This window comes from Pleurodeles waltl, chromosome 4_2, assembly GCF_031143425.1.
Source record: "Pleurodeles waltl isolate 20211129_DDA chromosome 4_2, aPleWal1.hap1.20221129, whole genome shotgun sequence".
Lineage (NCBI taxonomy): Eukaryota > Metazoa > Chordata > Amphibia > Caudata > Salamandridae > Pleurodeles > Pleurodeles waltl.
Genome location: NC_090443.1, coordinates 942,134,345 through 942,161,983, shown reverse-complemented (window position 1 = coordinate 942,161,983; position 27,639 = coordinate 942,134,345). Strand labels below are relative to the sequence as shown.

Sequence of the window (27,639 nt, the reverse complement as noted above, 5' to 3'; positions counted from 1 at the left end):
ACACAGTCGCATTCACGCACACACACACATACATGCACACACACCCATACACACCCACACACACAACAACCCCCACTTCCCCTCCCCTGTCAGAAGCTCAACTTACCTGCATCCAGGGGGTCTTTTGGCAGGGAAGTGGACAAGGCGCTGCTACTGCCAGCAGCGCCCACCAGCAGAATACTGCCAGGCCGTATCATGTGTCATGATACGGCTGGCGGAGTTCTACTGGCATGGCGCTGCTGGTGGTAGCAGCACCACCTTACCACCATCCGCCAGTATGGCCACAGATGGATTTCTCCCCTTCTTGTGGCGTAAATCCGTCTGTGGTCAGAACTTGGCAAATGGATGGTAGCCGCAACAACGGTCTTCTTGACGGCCGTCGCTGCGGCGGTAGGCGGCTTTCACCGCCAATGTTGAAATGAGGACCTTAGTCCGTTCTCAGGAATGAGAAGTTCAGAATGATCACTCTGGCTCAAGTTTTATCTGCCCTGGACACAGGAGACTGGATTGTAGTGTTGGACTTGCAGGATGCTTATTTCCACATTCCCGTCCTACCTGTCCACAGACATTACTTGCAGTTCACAGTGGGCCACAAGCACTTTCAGTTCAATCTGATCCCCTTTGTCCTTGCCAGAGCCCCTCGACTGTTTTCCAAGGTGATGGCATTGGTTGCAGCTCATCTGCGCAGGTCAGGGGTTTCAGTCTTCCCTTACCTCAACAACTGGATGTTGAAGGCAAGCTCATCCCAGACTACAGCCGACCTCCTGCATTCACTGGGGTTCACAAACAATGTGCTGAAGTCACACCCAGCTCCTTTTCAGACGCTCCCTTTCATCTGAGCTGTTCTGGACCCAGTGCGGTTTTGGGCTTATCCTCCCGAGTGGCAAGCCCAGGATATTCAGGCTATGATACCAATATTTCAGCCTCCATCCTGGATTTCGTTGAGAATGATCCTGAGGCTGCTGGGCTTTATGGCCTCCAGCATCATGTTGATGAATCATGCCAGATGGCATATGCGGGGTTCTGCAGTGGGACCTGATGTTCCAGTGGGTGGAGCATCAGGGGAATTGCTCTGACATGGTACAGATCTCTGCGGGAACTGTGCAAGATCTGCAGTGGGGGCTAACGAACCCTAATTGGGTCAGAGGCAGATCCCTCTCTCTTTCCCAAACAGAGTTCACTGTAGTGTCAGTTAAATCACTCCTGGCATGGGGCAGCCATCTGGGACAGATGGAGGTCAGAGATATCTGGTCTCCAGCAGAGTCTGGACTAAACATCAACCTGTTGGAGCTCTGGGCGATCAGGCTAACATTTAAAGCATTTCAACCCTCTCTCAAGGGAAGAGTAGTGCTGGTGTTCACAGACAACACCACCACCATGTGGTACTGCAACAAGCAGGACAGGGTCATGTAACCTTTGTCAGGAGGCTCTGGACATGCTGGGATAACAGGACATATCCCTGGTGGTTCAACATCCGATGGGCTCTCTGAACGCAAGAGTGGACAAACTCAGCCAACAATGCTTAGTAGATCAAGAATGCAATATACATCCGGAGGAGGCGCAAGGTCTCCTTTAGCAGTGGAGAGAGCCTTGGTTAGATCTGTTCACCTCCGCAGAGAATGTGCAATGTCAGAAGTATTGCATGTTGGAGTTTCCAAGCCGTGAACCGCGCTGCCATGCTTTTCGTCTTGAATGGAACTCAGGCCTCCTGTATTCCTTTCCGCCCATAGAACTTCTGCCTAGAGTACTCAAGAAAATGAAGAATGACAGGACCAAAGTCATTCTTGTTGCTCCAGACTGGGCACAGAGATTCTGGTGTCCCGAGCTACTGAGCATGGCCATTGATCCTATGATCAGAGTGCCCCTTCGGGATGATCTTCTGTTGCAACAGCTGGGGAACATTCTCCACCCGAACCTGTCCAAACTCCGCCTTCTTGCCTGGAGACTGAGCGGCGACAGTTGACAGATTGTGACCTTCTGCCTGAAGTCTGTAACATAATCTTGTCAGACAGGGGTCCCTCCACCAAAATGGTATGTGTGTGTTGTTGGAATAAATTGTGGCATAGTGCACAGACAAGACAAGTCTGTTGACCCCTTTTCTACCTCTCTTTCTCTCTTTCTGATGTCCTTATCCTTTCTCTGGCCCAGCAGCGCTCTGATTTGGGAAGTCTAAAAGGCTACCTCCTATATCTGTGTTTTTGAGGTTGCTTGATCAATCTTCTTTGTTTAAGTCTTCTGTTGTTACTTGGTTCTTCAAAGGTCTTACTCACATGTTTCCCCCATCCCCATTCATTATACTCCAGAGGGATTTAAATATGGTCTTGACATTTCTGATGTGCGCACCTTTCAAACCTCTCTACAATTGTCCTCTCAGGCTTCTCACTTTGAAAACAGCCTTCCTTGTGGCCATTACATTTGCCCAGAGGGCGAGTGAGCTCCTGACAAAGTGGTGCTTCGCACTAGGGCTTCCTTTATGCCAAAACTGGTCACACCCTTTCATGTAGTCCAATCCATCACCTTACCTACTTTTTACACCCACCCACACATCCTCCTAAGGTAAAGGAGAGACTCTACTGTTTGGACCCAAAACGACTGTTGCTGTTCTACTTTGATCATACAAAAGAGTTCTGGATGGATGATCATATGTTTGTCGATTATGTGAGGGCGAAGAAAGGTCGGGCAGTGCACGAGCGGACCATCTCCTGATGGGTCATACTCTGCATTAAAATCTGCTATGCACTGGACAAGAAGCAACCACCTGAAGGTTTGCATGCTCATTCTAGCAGAGCTACCGCACGCAGAGTTCAGTCCTTGACATCTGTCAGGCAGTAACATGAGCATCTCTGCACATGTTTACCAAACACTACTGCCTGGACAGTCAGGTCTGAAGGGATGGGTACTTTGCCCATTTGGGCCTGTAGGACTTCCTACTAGGATCTTAGTTCACAGACCCACCTCTGGGGATGGTATTCCTTGGGTATCCATTCTAGGGTAAGGAATCTGCAACTAGATGTCTCTATCAGATGGTCAAGTTACTTGCCTTCGCTAGCGCCTTATCTGGTAGAGACAATATCTAGTTGCCGATTCCTTACCGACCCACCCATCCTCCCCGCTCTACAAAATGATTTCTAGGGACAGGGACTCCCCTTTCAGGGCCTTAGGGCCTTAATTTTGACGCACCAGTAGCCAGTTTCTTAATGGCTCTGCACTTCGGGCGTGGAAAGTTGTGAAAAGAAACTGATGTCAGAGTGCCCAGGTGGCACCTATATAGGACCCGCAACGACATATCTAGCGTTGACAGAGCCAACAATGGACGCAAAACCGATCAATGCTACCTAATAGCACGCAGGGGTACTGCTCGAGAAAAATTTCTGGATCCAGACTGACGCCTAGGAGAAATTCTAAGGTAAGGAATCGGCAATTAGATATTGTCTATACCAGATAAGGCGTTACCGAGGGGAAGTAACTTGTCCTACTCACGCAGAGATTTCCATCTGAATATAAGTCCTCCTGTGGGACAGCAGTGGACATTCCAGGGCAGAAAAGCCCTTGAAATATATTAACACCCCCCAAAAATAGACGTATTGGGACGTTCACAAACCATTCTTTAACCCTTTCCTATCCTAGAAATCTTGGGGCATTTAGTCCGGTGAGGGAGGTCAAGGCTCACTATCTTTGTGGCAAGGACAAGGGAGCATTTGTCAAAAAGGGAATGGTCCCAGGGAAAAGATATTTGCCTCTGAGAGAATTTTCTTTCCACATGGAGGAAGGAAGGAGAAAAAGTAGTGAGTGCTTTTGTGCTTGGTGTATTTTGTCTTGCTAAAACGTACTTATGTGCATTGTTTCCTGAGTAAAAATAGTTCATTAAAACCCTTTTATCACTATTTCTGCAAAGCTGCTATGGATCGGTTTAGTAAACTGAACCTGGAAAAGTATTTTTGAAATCCAAACTGTCATAAAACTTCATCAGTGTGGGGTTTCAAACATGAAGGTACACGTTTACTACTGGTTTTTTTTTAGATTAAGATCCATTAAGTAGTGTACAAACGAGATGTCAATCAAAAACGTTTTTATGCAGTTGAAAGATCATATCCAACAAATGAACCCTAAAGTTTCTAGTAATTCAGGTCACACCCAGTTTACACGAATTAAATAACTTCTGGATGATTGGCAATGCCATTCCATGAACACCTTGAGGAATAAGTAGAAATAAGTAGGAAACGTGCCACAAAAAAAAGCAGAAACTTCACAGGAAGAGGACCAAGAGCACGGTGTAGTGTGGACCTTAACTTACATGCAACGTAGAGTTTGTTGCAGTGATTTGGTCTGTAGTATTTTTGGCAGACCACTCTACTCACTTCGGCTCAGGGCAGACTGTTCTTAACAATGATTCATACTTCAGATAAAAAAAGAGAATTAAACATTGTCAGGGCGTGTTGCTAAACTCAAATTAAGACTTTGTTGGAAATATTTCCAAGAGCCCGTACTAGGGAAAATCTAATTTTTAAAATGATATATGCATCCAAGGAATTACTTACCTACGAGGTAAATCTATGAACCTAAAAAAAGTTTACATCTTAATACAGATTGTTTTCAAACTGATGTCCTTTTGTGTCCTTCTCCCACTTTTATAAATGATGGTCTTAAACATTGATTGCAATTTGTTGTAACAATATAGGTCATCTCAACTCTCTGTACAGTCTCCGGTAAGCACTTGGTACAGTCCATTTGATAGTATGTGATTATTTTAGAATACATGGTGTGCTGGAAACATGAAAATGCATTGTCTCGCTAATACCCCGTTCCACAACATGGTGGATCATATATACTGTGATTATTACATCTAATTTACAAATGTGTTTAAAAACATGTAGGACTGTGAAGACACTGTGGGAGAGCCAGAAACAACAACAGGTAGTGTAATTTTAATTATCGTTCATTAACTATCTCTTTAAATGTCACATTTTACGTGCCTCTATTCTTAAATGTATTCCATGTTCCCAACCATCTCACCACAACAGCAAGCCTTTAAGTTCAAGTTTTACAAATGATTTCCCGAGGTGTCCTTTGCGTACAAATGGGTAAAAAAGCAGAAAAGCATAACATCACTGTATCGGGGCATGGTCTGGAAATGCCGCGGTACATAAATTAGGTTTAAAGGGGCAAAAACCTCTAATGGATAATTGAGGTGAGTTATTCTCCAAAAACGATGTGGTCAAGAGTCTTGGGCCCATATTTATACTTTTTGACGCTAAACTGCGCTAACGCAGTTTAGCGTCAAAAAATTTAGCGCCGTCTAACGCCATTCCGAAGCGCCATGCGGGTGCCGTATTTATGGAATGGCGTTAGCCGGCGCAAGCAGACCGGCGCTGCCTGGTGTGCGTGGAAAAAAACCACGTAGACCAGGCAGCGCCGGCGTAGGGGGAAAATGGCGCTAGGGCGTCTTAAAATGGCGCAAGTCGGGTTGACGCTAAAAAATCGTCTTAACCCGATTAGCGCCATTTTTTCGACGCCCAGACGCCATTTAAATGACTCCTGTCTTAGTAAAGACAGGAGTCATGCCCCCTTGCCCAATGGCCATGCCCAGGGGACATATGTCCCCTGGGCATGGTCATTGGGCATAGTGGCATGTAGGGGGGCACAAATAAGGCCCCCCTATGCCACCCAAAAAAATTTGAAAAATATAAAAAATTATACTTACGTGAACTTACCTGAATGTCCCTGGGGTGGGTCCCTCCATCCTTGGGTGTCCTCCTGGGGTGGGCAGGGGTGGCAGGGGGGGTCCCTGGGGGCAGGGGAGGGCACCTGGGGGCTCATTTTGAGCCCACAGGCCCCTTAACGCCTACCCTGACCCAGGCGTTAAAATGTGGCGCAAATGCGGGGTTTTTTGACCTGCCACCTCCCGGGCGTGATTTTTGCCCGGGAGTATAAATACGACGCATTTGCATCGCCGTCATTTTTTTAGACGGGAACGCCTTCCTTGCATCTCATTAACGCAAGGAAGGCGTTCACGCAAAAAAATGACGCTCTTTGCCAATACTTTGGCGCTAGACGCGTCTAACGCCAAAGTATAAATATGGCGTTAGTTTTGCGCCGAATTTGCGTCGAAAAAAACGACGCAAATTCGGCGCAAACGGAGTATAAATACGGGCCTTGGTATTCTAGGAAGGAGTTGTAAGGGACGGGGTGATGGGGTGACAGCTAAATGTGCAATGTGACCAAATCCACTGTATCAAGTGAAGAAGTGAACACAATTGTTTAGTTACTTTGGTAAAAAGTATTTCACAATGTATATATACATTTCAAGCTTACTTAATAGATATTGTACTAACAAATGACAAAAATAATAACACAAAAAATCTTTGGCTTCAAATTCAAACAGAAATCTTTTACTACTGCAAGTAGAGTGAGCAAGACAGTAGTTGAACACTTAACAAACAGTCGTATGTATCACTTCATGCAAATGCATTATAACAAAAATCCATCGTTTTAATTAGCACTCCTTCACACCAGTACACTGGATAAGCATGGGTTGTGACTTCAGTAAAAATGAGAAACTCTCAGTTGATCTTTAAAAATTGGGTGACCATATAACACTCTTAAGAGACTCTACTTCGAGGTCCAGTTTAGCTTGAACTGTGCTATCGATGTGTTTCAATCTATAATATTTATGGAGTCTCCTCAGGGCGGTGTTAGAGGGGAGATGGTGTGGTGAATTCTAAGGGGAAAGGGAGTAGGATATTAGAAGGTTCTTGCTACATATAGGATGAGGGATGTGGGTGGGAATGTCTTGAAACAACTTACTCGGTGTTCTGAAAAATGTATTTGCAGAGGATCTCACTGGGCTGCAGAGTTTGTGTGTTTACGGTAACCTGAGTAACACAAGAAAAATGACACCTTAATGTTTGGAAAAGGGAGTGTCAAAAAGGTCTAGTCAAGGTGGAATCACCTAGGGCGTTAGTACATAGTGCACATAACCTCAGAGGTGCTGGATACTTTAAACTCGCCTAAGTACCTCTAATGTGAAAATAAAGTGTTAATTTGTGTGAGTTAAGAGGTGATTTGTAGATGGAGCCCAGAAGGCAATTACTGTACATTCTTATTTGGGGAATGTTGTCGTGGGGATTTGTCTGCAGTAGATGAGAATATATTTGGAATGCTGTTGGAATGCATAGTGTAATTAATTAGCCTATTGCAATAGGTTCCAATAAACATAAATTGAAGTACAATGTAGAGTTAAACTACGCAAGAATAAGTTAATCATTGTTTGCTTACTGTACTCAGGCTTGTATCAGTCAGGACGTTCTGAATATATTTTAGGGCATCTGGGACCTGGGAAGTGGGAAAATACTTGCGCCAGGTGGCCCAGAAAGGGATGTACTTAGGAAAAAAAAGTAAATTTTCTTTGTTGTGATTAGATGCAAACTGCAGTTGGATTAGTCAAAGCCTGAGCCGGCCTATGGTATGCCAAAATGAGCAGAGCAACATGGTGCGCCACAGATTAAGTGCATCCTATGCGACGCAGGTATTGCTGGGAAATTTTGTTTGGTCATTAAAACCTAGATATTGAGGTCCATATTTAACAGAAAATGGTGCCGCGCGGTGCTGCGGCACAATTGGCAGCGCCGAGCTGCGTTATATAGAAATGCAGGGGTGCGCCGTATTTATTTGAATACGGTGCACCCCACCCTGTGCTGGCGCTAAATTGAGCTGCCTATCGCCAACAAAGGCATCCTTGCACCATTGTATAACGATGTCTGCCTTGAGGGGTGTGATTGTTTATGTGCGGGAAGGTATCCCTTCCTGCAGATAAACAATCACTAATAGGGATTTGGCACTTCTGTGTGTGCTGCAGAATGCAGCACACACAGAAATGCCAAAGGGTCATTTTCAAATGATTGTTTATGTGCAGGAAGGGACAGCTTCCCGCACATAAACAATCATGTGCGGCATTTTGCTCTTTTTATGCATGCTGCAGAATGCAGCACACATAGAAAAAGCAAAAAACAAGGAGGAATAAAAGTATTCCTCCTCATTGTGTCACTCTAATGCCAACCCTGGGGTGGCGTTAGATTTTGTCGCTGCCTCAGGTTTACGAAAACTTGAAATCTGGGGCGGCATCAAAATGCAATGGGTGCTGCTGTGGCATGCCCACAGCAAGACCCATTGCATGCCCCTTCCAAGCAAAGTTCTGCGTGTGAAGGTGATAGCGCATCAGAACCTTGATAAGTAAACTTACAAGGAGACACGCCTAGGCTGATGAACCCTTTGACCACGTTCAGGGACTTCCCAGTACGCAATATCTTTTTGGCATCACAATGAATATGACAATAACTCAATCAATATTCACAATAACTAATCATTGAGCTAATCAATAACACTTAATAAGAATCAATAGAAGTGAACACACCATGACCTTTCAGTCATGAATAACCACACCAATTTAGTTAAGTGTTAGGATATTTATTTCCCTGTTAGTTACTATCTAATATCATCTCCGTTAATCTCATTAGCAATTCATCTCATTAGTAACTCTTCAAACTTTGTAATTAGAACACAATTAATCAATGCATAGTGAATATGTATTCAGCATTATCACACCATTAATAAGAAGCAGCTTAGCAAAGTCACAGTAATACAAGATTCAACAAAGCAAGAACCCAGTCATTTGTCTAGTTGTGTCAAATATTAGTGAACACCTTAACTAACCTCGAATTGGCATCAGCATGTAGGGCTTTATGCAAAAAAATTTAGCAAACACAAATTTGGAAAACATCTAACTATGGCTTCTATCGAAAGAGCAGTTGGTACCTAGAAAGAAAAGGCAAACAGACAATTACAATTTTCATCAGATAGTTACCCCTCCAACGAATCAGCAAGCAGCGTCAGTGTTCGTCCTCAGGACATCAGTCGATTCGCCATCAGCAAAGATAGGACAAGACAAAGTCTCAGTATGTCATAGCTAAAGGATAAGGCTCTTCCCTCATATGGAAGAGAAGTATGTATCAGTAAGGACTTAGATAGAAGATGATTAAAGTATCAGGAAGAATAAACAGCAAAGTCTCAAAAGAACAATGGCAAAGTATGGCTCAGAGTAGAATGTCCGAATAATGGCTGATTTCTCCTCGGGTCATGCGGTTATATCAAAACTGTCTAATTTACTCCTAATTCCTCATTGGATAATATTTGGTGCATCATTATCTCTGTCCAAAAATTCTCCACGCACCTCACTAGAATTTTCCACAAACCACAGTTCTCATGTCGTTGCTTGGCTCACGTTATTGACGTCTTCATCGGTTGAAATGTCAGGTAAGAAAAGTTACACTTTACGCTCCATTCAGTAGTCCCATTGTTTTCTCTTACTCCAGGCAGCCTTGCACCTGCTACAAATTACACTGTTGCATTCAGCAAGAATATCTCCTTGAGCAAGTCGGGCCCCATGAGAAATAATGTACTACAGCTACACACATATCTAGCTTCTGGAAAAGTACAGCTTTGTGTCCTTCAGAAAGACAGCAAATTGCACGTTAGAAAAACACAGTTTAATATGAGACCAGGCAGACCCTCGCTAATTAAGGCCTAGTAATTAATTTAGCAAAACCCAAATACATAACTCTAATTATGATATGCTAATACAAATTCAAACATTAGTACATACTTAGTTCATCACTAATAAGTTTCATGAGTCTTCGTATACATTGATGGCCACTCTCCGTGGGCACATTTCAAACGTGTGCATTATTTTCTATGTTAACACATTTCCTATGCAGCTTCATTACACAATATATTGCAAGCTTTTCGTGTTAATATTGCTTTTAAAAGACACACTCCAACAAAGGGGCCTTATTTACAAGATGGCGTTAAGCCACAAAAAGTGGCCTAACACCACCTTGTAAATACGGTTCAGGGCCTAGCACCACTGGAGCCTCACGTAAAGTGACGCTGCAGTGGCACTAAGGGCTCACAAATATGCCCTTGAGTGTGTAATTAGGAAATGTGAAACATTCAAGTTCACACCTAAAGAACAGGGAAATTTAAATTGTTTCTAGGAAAACCAGCTGAGCTCATAGGGTGTGGAAATCAAGGACATGTTTGTTCAAGTGGCCGTTTGAAGTGTGTTTATAGGGGAATGCTGTAGTTTGGTGCTAAAGGAGCCGAGGAACATGCAACTAAATCGGAAAATTAGTGCTGTCAGACTGATCTTGTGTTTCTGCATATTATGGCCCATATTTATACTTTTTGACGCTAAACTGCGCTAACGCAGTTTAGCGTCAAAAAATTTAGCGCCGTCTAACGCCATTCCGAAGCGCCATGCGGGCGCCGTATTTATGGAATGGCGTTAGCCGGCGCAAGCAGACCGGCGCTGCCTGGTGTGCGTGGAAAAAAATCACGTAGACCAGGCAGCGCCGGCGTAGGGGGAAAATGGCGCTAGGGCGTCTTAAAATGGCGCAAGTCGGGTTGACGCTAAAAAATCGTCTTAACCCGATTTGCGCCATTTTTTCGACGCCCAGACGCCATTTAAATGACTCCTGTCTTAGTAAAGACAGGAGTCATGCCCCCTTGCCCAATGGCCATGCCCAGGGGACTTATGTCCCCTGGGCATGGTCATTGGGCATAGTGGCATGTAGGGGGGCACAAATAAGGCCCCCCTATGCCACCCAAAAAAAATTGAAAAATATAAAAAATTATACTTACGTGAACTTACCTGAATGTCCCTGGGGTGGGTCCCTCCATCCTTGGGTGTCCTCCTGGGGTGGGCAGGGGGGCAGGGGGGGTCCCTGGGGGCAGGGGAGGGCACCTGTGGGCTCATTTTGAGCCCACAGGCCCCTTAACGCCTACCCTGACCCAGGCGTTAAATAGTGGCGCAAATGCGGGGTTTTTTGACCCGCCAACTCCCGGGCGTGATTTTTGCCCGGGAGTATAAATACGACGCATTTGCGTCGCCGTCATTTTTTTAGACGGGAACGCCTTCCTTGCATCTCATTAACGCAAGGAAGGCGTTCACGCAAAAAAATGACGCTATTTGCCAATACTTTGGCGCTAGACGCGTCTAACGCCAAAGTATAAATATGGCGTTAGTTTTGCGCCGAATTTGCGTCGAAAAAAACGACGCTAATTCAGCGCAAACGGAGTATAAATACGGGCCTATATTTCAATCAAGTGAGTAAACTAAAGCAAATAGCCAGCAAGGGGATCAATTACACAACAAAATACTGTAGTTACATATATAAAAGCAGGGAACGAAATTCACAGGCATCAATCAAGTGTCTGGTTTTGGGGATTAATGCTGAGAAGAAAACAATAAATGAAGAAACGGGCGTACCAGCAATGTAATTGTGATCAGTTCGTCTGTATTTAAACAAGAGTTAACAAGGGTCTTCTATGAAGAACAAGAAACAAGTACCTGTCGAGAATGTTAGTTGGGAACACAAAAAGATGATGGACGGAGTGCTGACTATGCCAACACTCACCCTCAGTCACAGATCTGGGTTTAATCCATCGTTCTTTTGCTCATCATGCCACCCCAGTTTGGACGCAGCCATATGCAAATCAGTCTTGACCCTGTTCCTCATGGGAACAGTCCAGCCCGAACTGCCAGGCCAGGTCCTCCCTGGACCGGAAACAAGCATCCTGGGAGTGGTTTCAGGGTATCACCCTTCTTCAGCCAGGCTAGCTTGATTCCAGTGGCAGTGAGCGAGGGACCCACGTCTGGGCATACCCTTCCCACTTAGGGCAACTTTAGCAACACAAAAAGATGATGGACGGAGTGCTGACAATGCAAACCCTCACCCCCAGTCACAGATCTGGGTTTAATCCATGGTTCTTTTGCTCATCATGCCACCCCAGTTTGGACCCAGCCATATGCAAATCAGTCTTGACTCTGTTCCTCATGGGAATAGTCCAGCCCGAACTGCTAGGCCAGGTCCTCCCTGGACCGGATACAAGCATCCTGGGACCCGTTTCAGGGTATCACCCTTCTTCAGCCAGGCTAGATTGATTCCAGTGGCACAGTGAGCAAGGGACCCACGTCTGGGCATACCCTTCCCACTTAAGGCAACTTTAGCAACACAAAAAGATGATGGACGGAGTGCTGACAATACAAACACTCACCCCCAGTCACAGATCTGGGTTTAATCCATCGTTCTTTTGCTCATCATACCACCCCAGTTTGGACCCAGCCATATGCAAATCAGTCTTGACCCTGTTCCTCATGGGGACAGTCCAGCCGAACTGCCAGGCCAGGTCCTCCCTGGACCAGAAACAAGCATCCTGGAACCGTTTTCAGGGTATCACCCTTCTTCAGCCAGGCTAGCTTGATTCCAGAGGCACAGTGAGCAAGGGTCCCACGTCTGAAAAAACCCTTCCCACTTAGGGCAACTTTAGCAACACAAAAGGATGATAGGTGGAGTGCTGACAATGCAAAAACTCACCCCAGTCACAGATCTGGGTTTAATCCATCGTTCTTTTGCTTATCATGCCACCCCAGTTTGGACCCAGCCATATGCAAATTAGTCTTGACCCTGTTCCTCAGGGAACAGTCCAGCCCGAACTGCCAGGCCAGGTCCTCACTGGACCGGAAACAAGCATCCTGGGACCGGTTCAGGGTATCACCCTTTTTTTCAGCCAGGCTAGCTTGATTCCAGTGGCACAGTGAGCAAGGGACCCACGACTGGGCATACCCTTCCCACTTAGGGCAACTTTAGCAACTCAAAATGATGATGGACGGAATGCCAACAATGCAAACACTCACCCCCCAGTCACAGATCTGGGTTCAATCCATCATTCTTTTGCTCATCATGCCACTCCAGTTCGGATCCAGCCATATGCAAATCAGTCTTGACCCTGTTCCTCATGGGAACAGTCCAGCCCGAACTGCCAGGCCAGTTCCTCCCTGGACCGGAAACAAGCATCCTGGGACCGGTTTCAGGGTATCACCCTTCTTCAGCCAGGCTAGCTTGATTCCAGTGGCACAGTGAACAAGGGACCCACGGCTGGGCATACCCTTCCCACTTAGGGCAACTTTAGCAACACAAAAAGATGATGGACGGAGTGCTGACAATGCAAACACTCACCCCCAGTCACAGATCTGGGTTTAATCCATAGTTCTTTTGCTCATCATGCCACCCCAGTTTGGACCCAGCCATATGCAAATCAGTCTTGACCCTGTTCCTCATGGGAACATTCCAGCCCGAACTGCTAGGCTAGGTCCTCCCTGAACCAGAAACAAAAATCCTGGGACCAGTTTCAGGGTATCACCCTTCTTCAGCCAGGCTAGCTTGATTCCAGTGGCACAGTGAGCAAGGGACCCACATCTGGGCATACCCTTCCCACTTAGGGCAACTTTAGCAACACAAAAAGATGATGGACGGAGTGCTGACAATGCAAACACTCACCCCCAGTCACAGATCTGGGTTTAATCCATCGTTCGTTGGCTCATCATGCCACCCCAGTTTGGACCCAGCCATATGCAAATCAGTCTTGAAACAGTTCCTCATGGGAACAGTCCTGCCCGAACTGCCAGGCCAGGTCCTCCCTGGACCTGAAACAAGCATGCTGGGACTGGTTTCAGGGTATCACCCTTCTTCAGCCAGGCTAGCTTGATTCCAGTGGCACAGTGAGCAAGGGACCCACATCTGGGCATACCCTTCCCACTTAGGGCAACTTTAGCAACACAAAAAGATGATGGACGGAGTGCTGACAATGCAAACACTCACCCCCAGTCACAGATCTGGGTTTAATCCATCGTTCGTTGGCTCATCATGCCACCCCAGTTTGGACCCAGCCATATGCAAATCAGTCTTGAAACAGTTCCTCATGGGAACAGTCCTGCCCGAACTGCCAGGCCAGGTCCTCCCTGGACCTGAAACAAGCATGCTGGGACTGGTTTCAGGGTATCACCTTTTTTCAGCCAGGGTAGCTTGATTCCAGTGGCACACTGAGCAAGGGACCCACGTCTGGGCATACCCTTACCACTTAGGGCAACTTTAACAACACAAAAAGATGATGGACGGAGTGCTGACAATGCAAACACTCACCCCCAGTCACAGATCTGGGTTTAATCCATCGTTCTTTTGCTCATCATACCACCCCAGTTTGGACCCAGCCATATGCAAATCAGTCTTGACCCTGTTCTTCATGGGAACAGTCCAGCCTGAACTGCTAGGCCAGGTCCTCCCTGAACCAGAAACAAGCATCCTGGGACCAGTTTCAGGGTATCACCCTTCTTCAACCAGGGTAGCTTGATTCCAGTGGCACACTGAGCAAGGGACCCACGTCTAGGCATACCCTTACCACTTAGGGCAACTTTAGCAACACAAAAAGATGATGGACGGAGTGCTGACAATGCATGTTAGTTGTACATATTTCCATACATGGATTCACTGAGACAGAAGTGTGTATTCCACTCCTAATACAAGGAACATTCCTGGAGAGCGTGTCCCTGTACTGTAAGGCAGTGGTTCTTAAGTGGGGTCTGGGGACCTTAGGGGTCTGCGAAGCCCACTCAGGCGGGCCGCAACTTCTTAGAAAATGAATACTTTTAACAAATGAATAAAAGGCATATAAATAAAGAAGCTAAATGTGCAATTGAAAATGTTAAACCGTTGTATGAATGTGAAGACATTTTAAATTGAAGGGGAAAATTAGTATCCTCAGATTGATTAGTGGTAGCAATGCAAGTGCATTGAACAAAATATAGTACGATGTGTGGCCTCATTTGAATTTAGAAAAATTCCAACCTTCCTGTGAATTAACCCTTTCGCTGCCAGGCCTTTTCCCACTCAGGTGTCAGGACTTTTTTTTAGCTTGGGGTAGTTTGCGCATAGGCTTTCATAACCTTTTGACCACATAAGCTACCCGTAACAAATTTGCATCCTTTTTTCCAACAACCTAGGAATTCTAGAGGTACCCAGAGTTTGTGGGTTCCCCTGGAGAAGACCAAGAAAAAATGGGAAAAAAGGGCTGCAGATGAAGGCTTGTGGTTTTTTTCCCCTAAAAATGGCATGAATTAAGCGTTTGAAGTGCGAAAATCACCATCTTCTTAGCTTTCAGGAACAGCCAGACTTGAATCAGAAAACCACATTTTTCAACACAATTTTGCATTTTACTGGGACATACCCCATTTTTACTATTTTGTGCGCTTTAGCCTCCTTCCAGTTAGTGACAGACATGGGTGTGAAACCAATGCTGGATCCCAGAAAGCTAAACATTTCTGAAAAGTAGACAAAATTCTAAATTCACCAAGGGGCCATTTGTGTAGATCCTACAAGGTTTCCCTACAGAAAATAACAGCTGAAATAAAAAAATATTGAAATTGATGTGAAAAAAAAAACATTTTTCTCCAGGTTTTACTCTAACTTTTTCCTGCTATGTCAGATTTTCAAAAGTAATATACCGTTACATCTGCTGGACTCTTCTGATTGTGGGGACATATTGGGCTTGTAGGTTCATCAAGAACCCTAGGTTCCCAGAGCCAATAAAGAAGCTGCACCTTGCAATGGGTTTTCCTTGTATACCTGGTATACAGCATTTCATTTGGTGAAATATAAAGAGTGAAAAATAGGTATCAAGGAAGTATATTTCTAAAATGGCACAAGATAAGGTGTTGAGAAGCAGTGGTTATTTGCAGATCTCTGAATTCCGGGGTCCCCATACTAGCATGTGAATTAGAGGGTATTTCTCAAATAGATGTCTTTTTAACACACCGTCTTACATTTGGAAGGAAAAAATGTAGAGAAAGACAAGGGGCAGTAACACTTGTTCTGCTGTTCTGTGTCCCCCCAAGTCTCCCAATAAAAATGGTACCTCACTTGCGTGGATAGGCCTAATGCCCGCGAGAGGAAACGCAACATTGACACTTCACATTTTTACATTGAAAACTGCCATGTTTTTTGGAAAGTGCCTAGCTGTGGATTTTGATCTCTTGCTCAGCCGGCATGTAGGGGTATTGTTGGATTTTGCCATTTTGCAGGGTCGTCCCCAATCCTTTTGTCTCCTGCCTCCTATTTTTTCTGACCTGTTTCTGTTAGCTTTTGAACTCTGAGCACTTTACCACTGCTAACCAGTGCTAAAGTGCATATGCTCTATGTGTAAATTGTATGGTTGATTGGTTTAGCCATGATTGGCATATTTGATTTACTAGTAAGTCCCTAGTAAAGTGCACTAGAGATGCCCAGGGCCTGGAAATCACGTGCTACTAGTGGGCCCGCAGCACTGGTTGTGCCACCCACACAAGTAGCTCTGTAATCATTTCTCAAACCTGCCACTGCAGTGTCTGTGTGTGCAGTTTTCACTGTAAATTCAACTTGTCAAGTGTACCCACTTGCCAGGCCTATACCTTCCCTTTTCTTACATGTAAGTCACCCCTAAGGTAGGCCCTAGGTTGCCCCAAGGGCAGGGTGCAATGTATGGTTAAGGTAGGACATATAGTAATGTGTTTTATATGTCCTGACAGAGAAATATTGTTAAATTCGTTTTTCACTGTAGCAAGGTCTGTCCCTCTCATAGGTTACCATGGGGGCTACCTTTAAATCTGATTAAAGTGTAGATTCCCTTTGGGAGTGGATAGACATGTGGAGTTTGGGGTCTCTGAACTCACAATTCAAAAATATATCTTTTAGTAAAGTTGATTTTAAGATTGTGTATTTGAAAAAGCCACTTTTAGAAAGTGAGCATTTTCTTGCTTAAACAATTTCTGTGACTGTTTGTTGATTCCCTGTCTGGGTCAGGTTGACAGTTGGGCTGGTTGCACTTCTCACTAGACAGTGACACAAAGGGAGCTGGGGTGTAGTCTGCATTTCCTGATGAGCCAACTGTGCTAGGAGGGAGGGGAGGAGTGGTCACTCACACCTGAAAGGGCTGTGCCTGCCCTCACACAATGCAGTCTCCAACCCCCTGGTGTGTGTCTGGGGCCTGGCCTGGGCAAGGCAGGATTTCACAATCAAGAGAGACTTTGCAACAACCTAGGAATTCTAGGAAATCGGTATAAAAAGGGCACCCAAAACCACAGACTTTAGAACACTTCTGGAAACCAAGAGGAACCTCTGCCTGGAGAAGAGATGAAGAGCTGAGGAAGAAGAGCTGCCCTGCCTGTGACTGTGCTTTGTGGAGCTATCCTGCAGTTGCTGCTTTTGCCAGAGTAAGAGAGTAAAGACTGGACTTTGTGTGCCTTCCATCTTGTGAACATCTCCAAGGGCTTGATTTAGAGCTTGCCTCCTGTTGTTTGAAGTCTCAGGGACAGCAAAGAGTTCTGTCTGCCGGCACCTGCAGTCTCTAGAAAGACTCCTACTCTGCCCTATGGTGCCCATCCAGTTCATGGGACCCTGAAAGGAGAACCTGCCAGCCTAAGAGGAAGAAATCAACGCACAGAACACCGTGCAGGGAAAAGATTGACGCAACTCCAATCTGTGGCTGGAAAATCGACATGCCGCCGGCTTCGCGGCTGAAAATCGATGCTCGCCTGCAACACGACCGAAGAATCGACGCATGGAGCTGGAGAAACGACACGCAGCATCGCTGACGGAGGCTGGTGAGATCGCAACCCGGGCTGAGTGGTTTTCGGATCATTGTGCGCTGGATTTCCGACGCAAGTACCGCTGGGTGTGTAAAAACAACGCAAGGCCTACCCGGTCCCGAGAGTGCTGAATGGATCGATGCATTGCTCTCCTGCAGATAGAAGAAACAACGCGCCCGACCCGACGAAAGGAGAAACGACGCAAGGTCTCACTTGTGAGTGAAATAGACGCATCGCAAGCCCTTTTTGACGCACACTCACCCGTGCGGGGTCATTTTTGACGCACCCGAGGTACATTTTCAACAGTGTTAGTGTGTGTTTAAAACTACATGAAGACTCTTTTCGCTTTTTAATTGAGAACTTGACTTGAGAGTTGTGGATTTTTGTCGTTTTGGTTTTGTTTAGATAAATATTTTCTATTGTACTAAACCTGTGTTGTGTCATTTTGTAGTGTTTTCATTAAATTACTGTGTGTGTTGGTACAAATACTTTACACCTAGCACTCTGAAGTTAAGCCTACTGCTCGTGCCAAGCTACCAAGGGGGTAAGCAGGCCCATACAGGACAGGCAGGCGCCATTTCAGGGGGGGTGCAGGCCATGGCTCCTAACTGCGACACAGTACACATATGCACCATTTGGACCTCTCAAACAAAATACTGTTACAATCACAACAGGCATTGAAGTGATTGGAAATATGAGATACTGACCAGCTGCTCACCATTTTGCCCCATAGATTACAACCGCTGCGGATGAATAGGAGATGGAGACATCCCACTGTGTACAGACCCCTGGTGGACTTGGCAACAATGGAGGACAGGCACATTATCCTCACCTATAGACTGGACAAGGCCACTATCACAGAGCTGTGTGCCCAATTGGAGCCTGACCTAATCTCTGTTGTCCATTATCCCACCGGGATCCCCCCTCTTGTGCAAGTGCTATCAGTGCTCCATTTCCTGGCAACTGGCTCCTTGCAAGTGACAGTGGGCTTGGCAGCAGGAATGTCTCAGCTACATCATTTTCCCCCAGGTGGAGGATTTGGCCACAGTGAAAGCTGATTTCTATGCAATGGGACATATCACCAACATTATTGGGGAAATTGATGGTACACATATTGCATTTATTCCCCCCACTGGCGAAATGAACAGGTGTTAAGAAATCGAAAGAGCTTTCACTCGATGAAAGTGCAGTTGGTGTTCCTGGTGGACCAGTACATCTCCCACGTCAATGCAAAGTATCCTGGGTCTGTGCATGATACCTTTATCCTGAGGAATAGCAGCATCCCATATGTGATGGCTCAACTCCAGTGGCACAGGGTGTGGCTAATAGGTCAGCCTTGGTTCCCACCCAGTATATGTTGGTGTATGGGTATGGTGTGGGCCCTAATGGTTAGTGTGTGTCTAACAGTGTCCCACGATATTTGCAGGTGACTCTGTTTATCCCAACCTCTCATGGCTACTGACCCCCGTGAGGAATCCTAGGACAAGGGCAGAGGAGCGTTACAATGAGGCACAAGAAGAATTATATAGAGGACCTTTGGCCTCCTGAAGGCCAGGTTTCGTTGCCTCCATCTAACAGGTAGATCACTGTACTACTCACCCAAGAAGGTCTGCCAGATCATTGTGGCATGCTGTATGTTGCACAAACTTGCCTTATGTCGCCAGGTTCCTTTTCTGCAGAAGGATGAGGCTGGAGATGGCCGTGTGGCAGCAGTGAACCCTGTGGACAGTGAAGATGAGGAGGCAGAGGATGAGGACAACAGAAGTGCAGTCATTCGTCACTACTTCCAATTACACAGGTAAGACAGTGTAACTTCACATTTAATTGACAGTTTTGTGTTTGACATTGTCACTGGCAGGCTGATTCCGCTTCTATGGGCACTCACTGTACCCTTTGACATCTCTATTTGCAGATATTTGTGCCCCACTATCGCTCCTGGTGTGTTGACTGCAGCCAACTACAGGTCATTCCTATGTATACATTACTGTACAGTTGAATTGCAATGTTTAAACCTTGTTAAACAAATACATACTTAAATCATTTGACATACTCCATACTTGTATTTTTTCAAAGGGTGTTTATTTAAGTGCTAAGAAGTAGAGGGGGATGTGCAATGGGCTGGGGTGATGGTGGAGGAAAGTCCAGGATAGAGTCCAGTCTATTGTATCACAGGTGCATTGTCCAAGGGGAGCAATGGCAGTTCAAGATGGACAGGGTGACAAAGTGGGACACAAGGGTGACAATCAGGAGAGTCTTATTTCCTGGCGGGGGTCTTGGCAATAGTCTCTGGCTTCTGCCTGGATCGCAGGGAACGTTTGCGGGGTGGTTCTCCTTCTGCAGGAAGAGGGGTGCTGGTCGCCTGTTGGTCCTTTGGCGGGGCCTCCTGTCCACTAGCGGCAGCGTCGGTGGAGGGCTGTTCATCGGTTTGGCTAGTGTCAGGGGCACAGTGGTGTGCCACTGCCTCCCTCATAGTGTTGGCCATGTCCGCCGGCACCCCTGCAATGGTGACCAGGGTGGTGTTGATGTCCTTCAAGTCCCCCCTGATCCCTTGATACTGTCCCTGCCGCAGCCACATGTTCTCCTGCAACTTGTCCAGTATCTGGCCCAGCATATCCTGAGAATGTTGGTATGCTCCCAGGATCACGGTGAGTGCCTGCTGTAGAGTCAGTTCCCTGGCCTGTCCTCCCCCTCTCACACAGCAGTCCTCCCAGCTTCTCTGTTGTCCTGTGCCTCTGTCCCCTGGACCTTGTGCCCACTGACCCAAGGTCCCTCATCGTCCTGTGTTTGTGGGGTGGTCTGGGGTCCCTGTAGTGGTGGACATACTGCTGATTGACGTGTCCTGGGGACAAAGGTATGGGCCCGCTGGGTGGGTGCTGTGGTGGTGTTTCCTGAGGGGGGAGGCTCTATGGTGGTGTGTGACTGTGCCTGGGTAACCGACTGTCCGGAGATCAACCGGCCAGGTTGGTTATCCAGATCCAGGCATCCAGAACTGCTGTCATCACTGTGGGCCTAATCGTGGGGGGCTGGATGTTGCTGGCACCTCTTCTCATTGGCTGGGGGACCTGTGGGGATGTAAATGCAGTGTTATTGTTTCTGCGTGTGCCATATTGTGCATGGGCGTAATGCCCTCTATGGTTATTGTTGCCCTGGCAGATTAGCCTTTGTGTGAGTTGGTATTTGGTGGGCTAGGTGATTCTCTCCAGTGTGCATGCAGTGGTGATAGGTATCCATGCAGGTCTGTGAGGGGTGTCCATGCATTGGTGTTGCACGCAGGACTTGGTATTGGGATGAGTGGGTTGTGATGGAGGGGTATGTGAGAGGTGGTGATGTGATGGGAGTGAGGGTAAGGGGCGGGGTTTGTGATGGCATGCAAGTAGGGGGGGAAGTAGTAAAGAGTTGATTTACCAGAGTCCAGTCCTCCTCCTACTCCTGCCAGGCCCTCAGGATGCATGATTGCCAAGACTTGCTCCTCCCATGTTGTTAGTTGTCGGGGAGGAGGTGGGGGTCCACCACCAGTCCTCTGTACAGCTATTTGGTGTCTTGCTGCCACGGAATGCATCTTCTCCCGTAGGTCGTTCCACCTCTTCCTGATGTCATCCCTTGTTCTGGGGTGCTGTCCCACGGTGTTGACCCTGTCCACGATTTTCCGCCATAGCTCCATCTTCCTAGCAATGGATGTCTGCTGCACCTGTGCTCTACCCAGATGATTTCCTCCACCATGACCCTTAGCTCCTCCTCTGAGAACCTGGGGTGTTGTTGCGGTGCCATGGGTGTAGTGTGAGTAGTGTGAGTGAGGGTGTGTGGGGTGATGTGTTGGGTTGTGTGATGTAAGGTGTGTGGATGGTGTATGGGTGATGGTGTTATGTGGCTCTGGTTGTGTGGGTGCTCTTGCTGTATCTCTCTCTGGTGGCAATGCTTTCTAGTCGTAAAGGGATGGGGGGTGTTTAATAGTGGTGTGGGTGTGGTGTGTGTATGTGTAGTTTGAATTGTCCAATGTGGTGTCGTTTTGTATGTGTGTGTGTATTTTGAGTGTTGCGGTATGTACCACCAATGGTTTAGTGCCATTGAATGTCCGCCGCGGTGATTCGTGGGTCATAATGTTGTGGGCGTACTTCTGTTGGTGTAACGGTGTGGGTTTGGATACCGCCAGTTTATCACCGACCTTTGGGCTGGCGGACTTGTGTGTGTGGCTGTATAGTGACGGATTGGTATGTGTGTGTCATAATATGCTTGGCGGTTATCCTCCGCGGTATGTTGGCTGCAGTCGGCATGGCGGTAAGCGAAACTTATCGCCAATGTCATAATGAGGGCCTATGTGTGGTGAAATCCACGCACTAACCGCCATGCGGGGAAAAGATCGACTCGACTCCGATCTGCAGCTGAAAAATTGACACGCCGCCAGCTTCGGGGCTGAAAATTGACGCTCGCCTGCAACGCGACCCGAAGATCGACGCCCGAGCTGGAGAAGCGACAAACAGCATCGCTGACAAAGGCTGGTGAGATCGCAACCCGCGCTGCGTGGTTTTCGGATCATCTTGAGGCTGGATTTCTGACGCAAACACCACTGGGCATGTAAAAACGACACAAGGCCTGCCCGGACTCTAGAGTGCTGACCAGATCGACGCATCACTATCCTGCAGAGAGAAGAAACAATGCACACCGACCCGACGAAAGAAGAAACAACGCAAGGTCTCGCTCATGAGTGAAATCAACTCATTGCAAGCCCTTTTTGATGCACACTCGCCTGTGCGGGGTTATTTTTGATGCGCCCAAGGTACATTTTCATGCTAACAGTGTTAGTGTGTGTTTCAAATTACATGAAGACTCTTTTTGCATTTTTTGTGATAACTTGACTTGTGTATTGTGGATTTTTGTCATTTTGGTCTTGTTTCGTTTAGATAAATATTTCTAATTATTCTAAACCTGCGTTGTGTCATCTTGTGATGTTTTCATTAAGTTACTGTGTGTGTTAGTACAAATACTTTACACCCAGCACTCTGAAGTTAAGCCTACTGCTCGTGCTAAGCTACTAAGGGGGTAAGCCGGGGTTAGCTGAGGGTGATTCTCTTTTACCCTGACTAGAGTGAGGGTCCTTGCTTGGACAGGGGGTAACCTGACTGCCAACCAAAGACCCCATTTCTAACATTTTCCCTTTGTGATGGAAGACTGTCACAGTTGTTGTGTCAGATAGAATGTTTTATCATCACAATGACAAACCATTTAATCTCCCCGATTGAAGATCTGTGTTGCAAATAATGTTCCAGCAGTGGAGCATGTTCAATCCTACATCGGACTTGGGGACTGGTGCTGAAAAATTCTTCTCTTGACAGCCTGTGTAGTTTCTCTGATGTAAGCCAAAACCACCAGGACATTGAATACAGTAGGTAAGATATTTTGTATTACAAAAGGAAAAATAATGGATCAGTGGCATTAATCATGAGGGTCCTTACCACATGACAACTTTTAAAAAAAAAATAACTTAGAAATGCTAGACCGCTAGTGGTAAGACTAAACTCTGATTAATGGGTTTGTGAACCGGGACAAATAGTCCTTAATTTTCCTCCTCTTCTTCAGTGCAGAGTTTGGACATGGTATAGATGTTGTAAGCATAGCCAGCATGTGCCAGTTGTGATTTATGATCTTTTTAAACTAGTTTGTTGAGGGGCAAAGTTGATGACACTTACATACCATGTTTTCTTTTTTAAATAACACATTTTATTAAGTTTTATAAGCAATCCGGCCAACAGGCCCACAGGATACAGCATGTATAATGGAAGAGTAAACTCACAATATTAGCATATGTCAGGCACCTACATAGATCATGCTTAATATCAGTAAATGGTAATTGAAGTGTTAAGCCAGGGATATTACTTGTGTGCTTTGTGATAATGGAGCATAGCCCCTCGCTTTTCCCTTCTGTGAAAATAGTATCTATATATTAGTACTAGAAGATTATAATTTCTGCTATAGGATTTTTGTTATAGAGAAACCTTTCCTCGTATTCAGCCATTTAGAGGATAGCATATTCTGGAGCAAAAGGATGGCCCTTTGCAGTCCCTTTAGCCTTTAAGTAGAAATTTCCATTAAACAGGAAAAAAGTTCCTTGTGAGTAGTACTGTAGCCAAATTCAGGGGGTATCCGGTGGGGTATTTCTCTTTTAGTCACGTAGTTTGATGATTTCTAAGGCACTTTCCTGCAGAATGCCGTGTTTCGGGAAACTACATCCAACATAACCAAAATGTGTTTCTCCATGTTTAATGACATCCCTTCTATGAGATTGATGAAGTCGGTAATAGCCTGGATTTGTGACTTTGTGGCTTTTGGGTATGGTTTTCAAGAAGAAATCCATGGTTTTGGAAATTGTTGTTATCGAAAAAAGACAATCTGTTTTCCCGTGCGAATGTTGGGACTTTTATGTATTTTGGGAAGCAGATTTCATACTGGATTTGTCAGTGACTTGTTTTGGCCCAGTCCAACATTCTATTAAAGCACGCTCCAAGTGGTGAGAGATTTCTGTAGTGACAATTGACAGAGTTTTTGTGAGAGTTATTCATCTTTGTTCAAATCCACTATTGTGCCTCCTTTGTCAGCAGGTTTTATAATTAACTAGGTGTTTTATTTTAATTCTGAAAAAAGCTTCCATCACTGGTTTGGATAAACTTGATTTGTAGTGTTTTGACTTCCCCTTCATTCGACTGATTGCCGAAAGAACTCTTTTTTCAAATGTGAATATTCGGGTATCTCAGAGTTTGGTGGCACAGAGGATGACATTTTCCATAGAAGAGACAATTCTTAGTTTTTGTGGAGCTCCTTTTCCTGGAAATTGACTTGCAGTCAGATTTTCTGTCAAAAACTCAATCAATTCTATCTTCAATTTCACAAAGTCAGTAGTGAAGAAGGGACTAAATAAAGGCTTTTGGTTAACAATGCCATTTGTTCTCATGCATCAGAAATAGTATGGGTTGGAGTAATCTATTACTGGCTACAAGGCACAGCATATGTTGCAGTTGTTCCTTGTGTTGCATCTTTGTTTTGACTCAGTTCTGATTATAAGGGCTCAGACAACGAGACAAAAAGTTGTACGAATATTCTTTAGTCTATCAGTGATCAAGTTGCTTCAGTTCTAGACTATACATTCTTTAAGTAGCGGCAGTGCTTTAAATGGGCCGGTACTGTCCGGTACTGAGTACCGGCACTTTTTTATTTTGAGAGGGAGAGTACCGGCACATTTCAAGAAAAACGTAATACTTTTAATTGGAGAGTACCAGCACTTATCGGAAACAAGCAGGTACTCTGGCGCTGAGTACCTGCACTTTAATTTTTCCATTTCAAGCACTGGGTAGCGGTAGATCATCTCTAGCTTGAAATTCGTCCTGTCCTTCTCCACTTTAGTGAGTTTTTGGTCAAGTGTGAATTCCTTAACTTCCTACATTTGTATTCAGTCCTTGCCAGGAATTCCGTGCTTTTGGATAGAATCTCACTGTTTTGTCAGGGGCGGCTCTTCTGTTAGGGGGTAGGAGCATCGCCCCCGCCAGCAGCAGCAGGAGCTGCAAATCTTTAGAAATAAAACAATAATAAACTCTGTTTATTATCGTTTTATTTTTAAAGGGGTCGGGCCATGTGGGTGACAAGCACTGAGGGGAGTGCACACATCACTCCTGTCAATGCGCATGTATATTTGGCCCGCCATCTCGGGACAGCTATACACACATGCGCACAATGACACTGTGTTGCTGAGTTGTAGAGAGCCGGCCCAGGCTCCCAGTCTGTGTTGGCTTGCCCAGCCAGGGCTCTCCAGCCAATCGTAACGCTGCTTAGAGCAGCGTCATGATTGGCGCAGGGAAGGCTGGGAACCTGGAGTGAGGCAGGCGACTAGGTAAGTTTATTTTTTTAAATATTATTTTATTTTTATTTATTTTTGCTTCTCACCAACCCCACCCCGCCACTTTGCCGAGTTGCCAGCCGCGACGGTGTTTTGTACCTCTTCTTCAGGTTGCTGGATCTCTACCAGTGTTATCAAATCAGAGCTATGTGTCTTGAGTCATGAGGCATGTTGTAACACATGACTATATTGTCCAAACAGTAGTTTAAAAAAACTGGAGCAACTTTTTTAATTATGTAGTACGTTTTGTTTGTTATTAGATTTCAGGAAAAGGTGACCTGCAATTTACTTATATTGAGTAAAAAAGTCTTCTGCTTCTTATTGTGCCTTAGGAAAGAAATCTGATAGAACTGGGTGACAACCACATGTGGTAATCTAGTCCGAGACCAATGCCTTAAATCAGTTTTCCTAGACTTTCCACATACTGAACTAAATTGTGGTATATAATGTAGACCTATGATTAGCATTGTCAAATTAGCCTGTGTCACTGGGTTCAATTTACAAAATTGTGCTGTCTATCGTGGAAGATCGCATTTGGTGTTCATGGCAGAGGCTTCAACCATGGTTGTTGAGGTCATGTGAAATTGTCAGGCCCTGGGATCTGTACGACTATGGTTCTGGAAACTGAACCAAAAAATAACCTTACTTCAGTTGAGTCTCGGGGCTGTGAGGTTGATTAGACACAGGCGTCTCAGGGAAGGTAGTGTTGAGGGTACAAGCTCAGAAATCCACATTCATTTAACACACAATACCTCAATGATCTAGCTAGTGTTTGTCTTTGGAAAATGAAAGTACTTTTAAACACACAGCACTGCTACATATTACACAAATTAAAGTACTCACAGTAATATCCCTGGTCACCATTACCTTGTGATCTCTACAGCCCCCCTTCTCTCTGTACTGTCCTACCCAAGCAACCCTAGTGATGGCAATCCCCTAGCAGCCTTGGCAGGCACATAAAGTAAACACAAGTGCAGATTTGCTACCCTAAAGCTCAAATACATATTCAGTCCTCATTTATTCTTACCCCCAGTGTTGTAGCAGGTAGACAACAGTCTCGAGGCATTGCACACACCTCAGCTTGTTACAGCAGTTTGGCCTAAACTACAGACAGAGGACTTTAGTAACAGCAGGCTGTCTTAGGGGTGGTCACAAAGGAGACCAGATGCAGCCCTCATCCTTTCTTGTGCTTCGCCTCTCATGTGCTGACAGGTGGCTGTTAGCGGACCTTGGGCAGCTGTCTTCAGAGTTCTCAGTAATGCCAGCCTATTTTGGGGCCAAGATTTATGTAGGCATAGCACTGCAATTGCAGCCCAACAGGCGCAAATGCAGGACTAATGCAGCATGGCAGATTGGTACTTACACGGCCAATGCAGAAGTCATGCAGCATGGCAAATGCAATTACAGCTCAACATGGGTCAGTGCAAGATTCACACCACAAAGCACTTGCAGTCCAGCCCAGGCCAGTGCAGGATTCATGCAGCTCAGCAGTCACGGCATGAGGAGGTTCATGCAGTTCTCACAGCAACTGCGGATAATGTATGGGATATGCACTGCAGCATGGGTCACTCCTGGCTTCCCTCTTTCAGGCAATTTTCTTTCTCAAGGTTTACTTCAGTCCAGGAATATTTTGGGCTTCTCCTCAGGGACAACCTCTTGTCTTGTGGGAGCAGGCACTCTCTTACTCTCTCTGGCTTCAAGGCACAAGGCCAACCGTCAGCTGTTCCAAAAAAAAGTGAAGACTTCAAGTGATGCCCGTCCCCTCACCTGTGGTAGACACCAGACTGCAGTCCTTTAAGTACTCTGTGGAACACACTGTTCCTTCGTCACGAAGAACTTGAAACTGGAATAAAGTGGAGTGGTTCGAGTCCCACTTTTATTAAAATTTTCTAGAACTGGGAAAGCAGACGCAGTTTGTGGTTGTTGTCTTGTCAGGCTGCTTTTCAGACACAGCAATGTGATACTTCTCACCTCAGGTAATATTGCACCAAGTCTCAACACTGGAGCATTCACAGCATTGGCACAATGAAATGTGAGGTTTCTGCACCTGGCAGTTCTCATGAAATAGTAATCAGGGACAGGCAAAAAGACAGGCTTGACCTAAATACTTCTTTAACTTGAACAACAGAAAGACAGTGAAAAGCCGCATGGGGCCCTGTCAGGGGGCCCCTGCACTGCCCATGGCAGTGGCATGGGCAGTGCAGGGGCCTCCAGGGGCCCCACGACTCCCCGTACCGCCAGCCTT

General features: G+C 45.8%; 1 protein-coding gene across 2 annotated transcripts in view; it reads left to right on the top strand.

Annotated features, from left to right (window-relative positions):
* Positions 1 to 27,639, top strand: part of LOC138293502 (vitamin D3 hydroxylase-associated protein-like) — a 731,360-nt gene that overhangs the window by 633,662 nt on the left and 70,059 nt on the right. For both annotated transcript variants that reach the window (XM_069232741.1, XM_069232740.1), the window contains exon 12: positions 4,875 to 4,914. In XM_069232741.1, the coding sequence (XP_069088842.1) occupies positions 4,875 to 4,914 (40 nt within the window). The remainder of the gene's footprint in view (positions 1 to 4,874; positions 4,915 to 27,639) is intronic.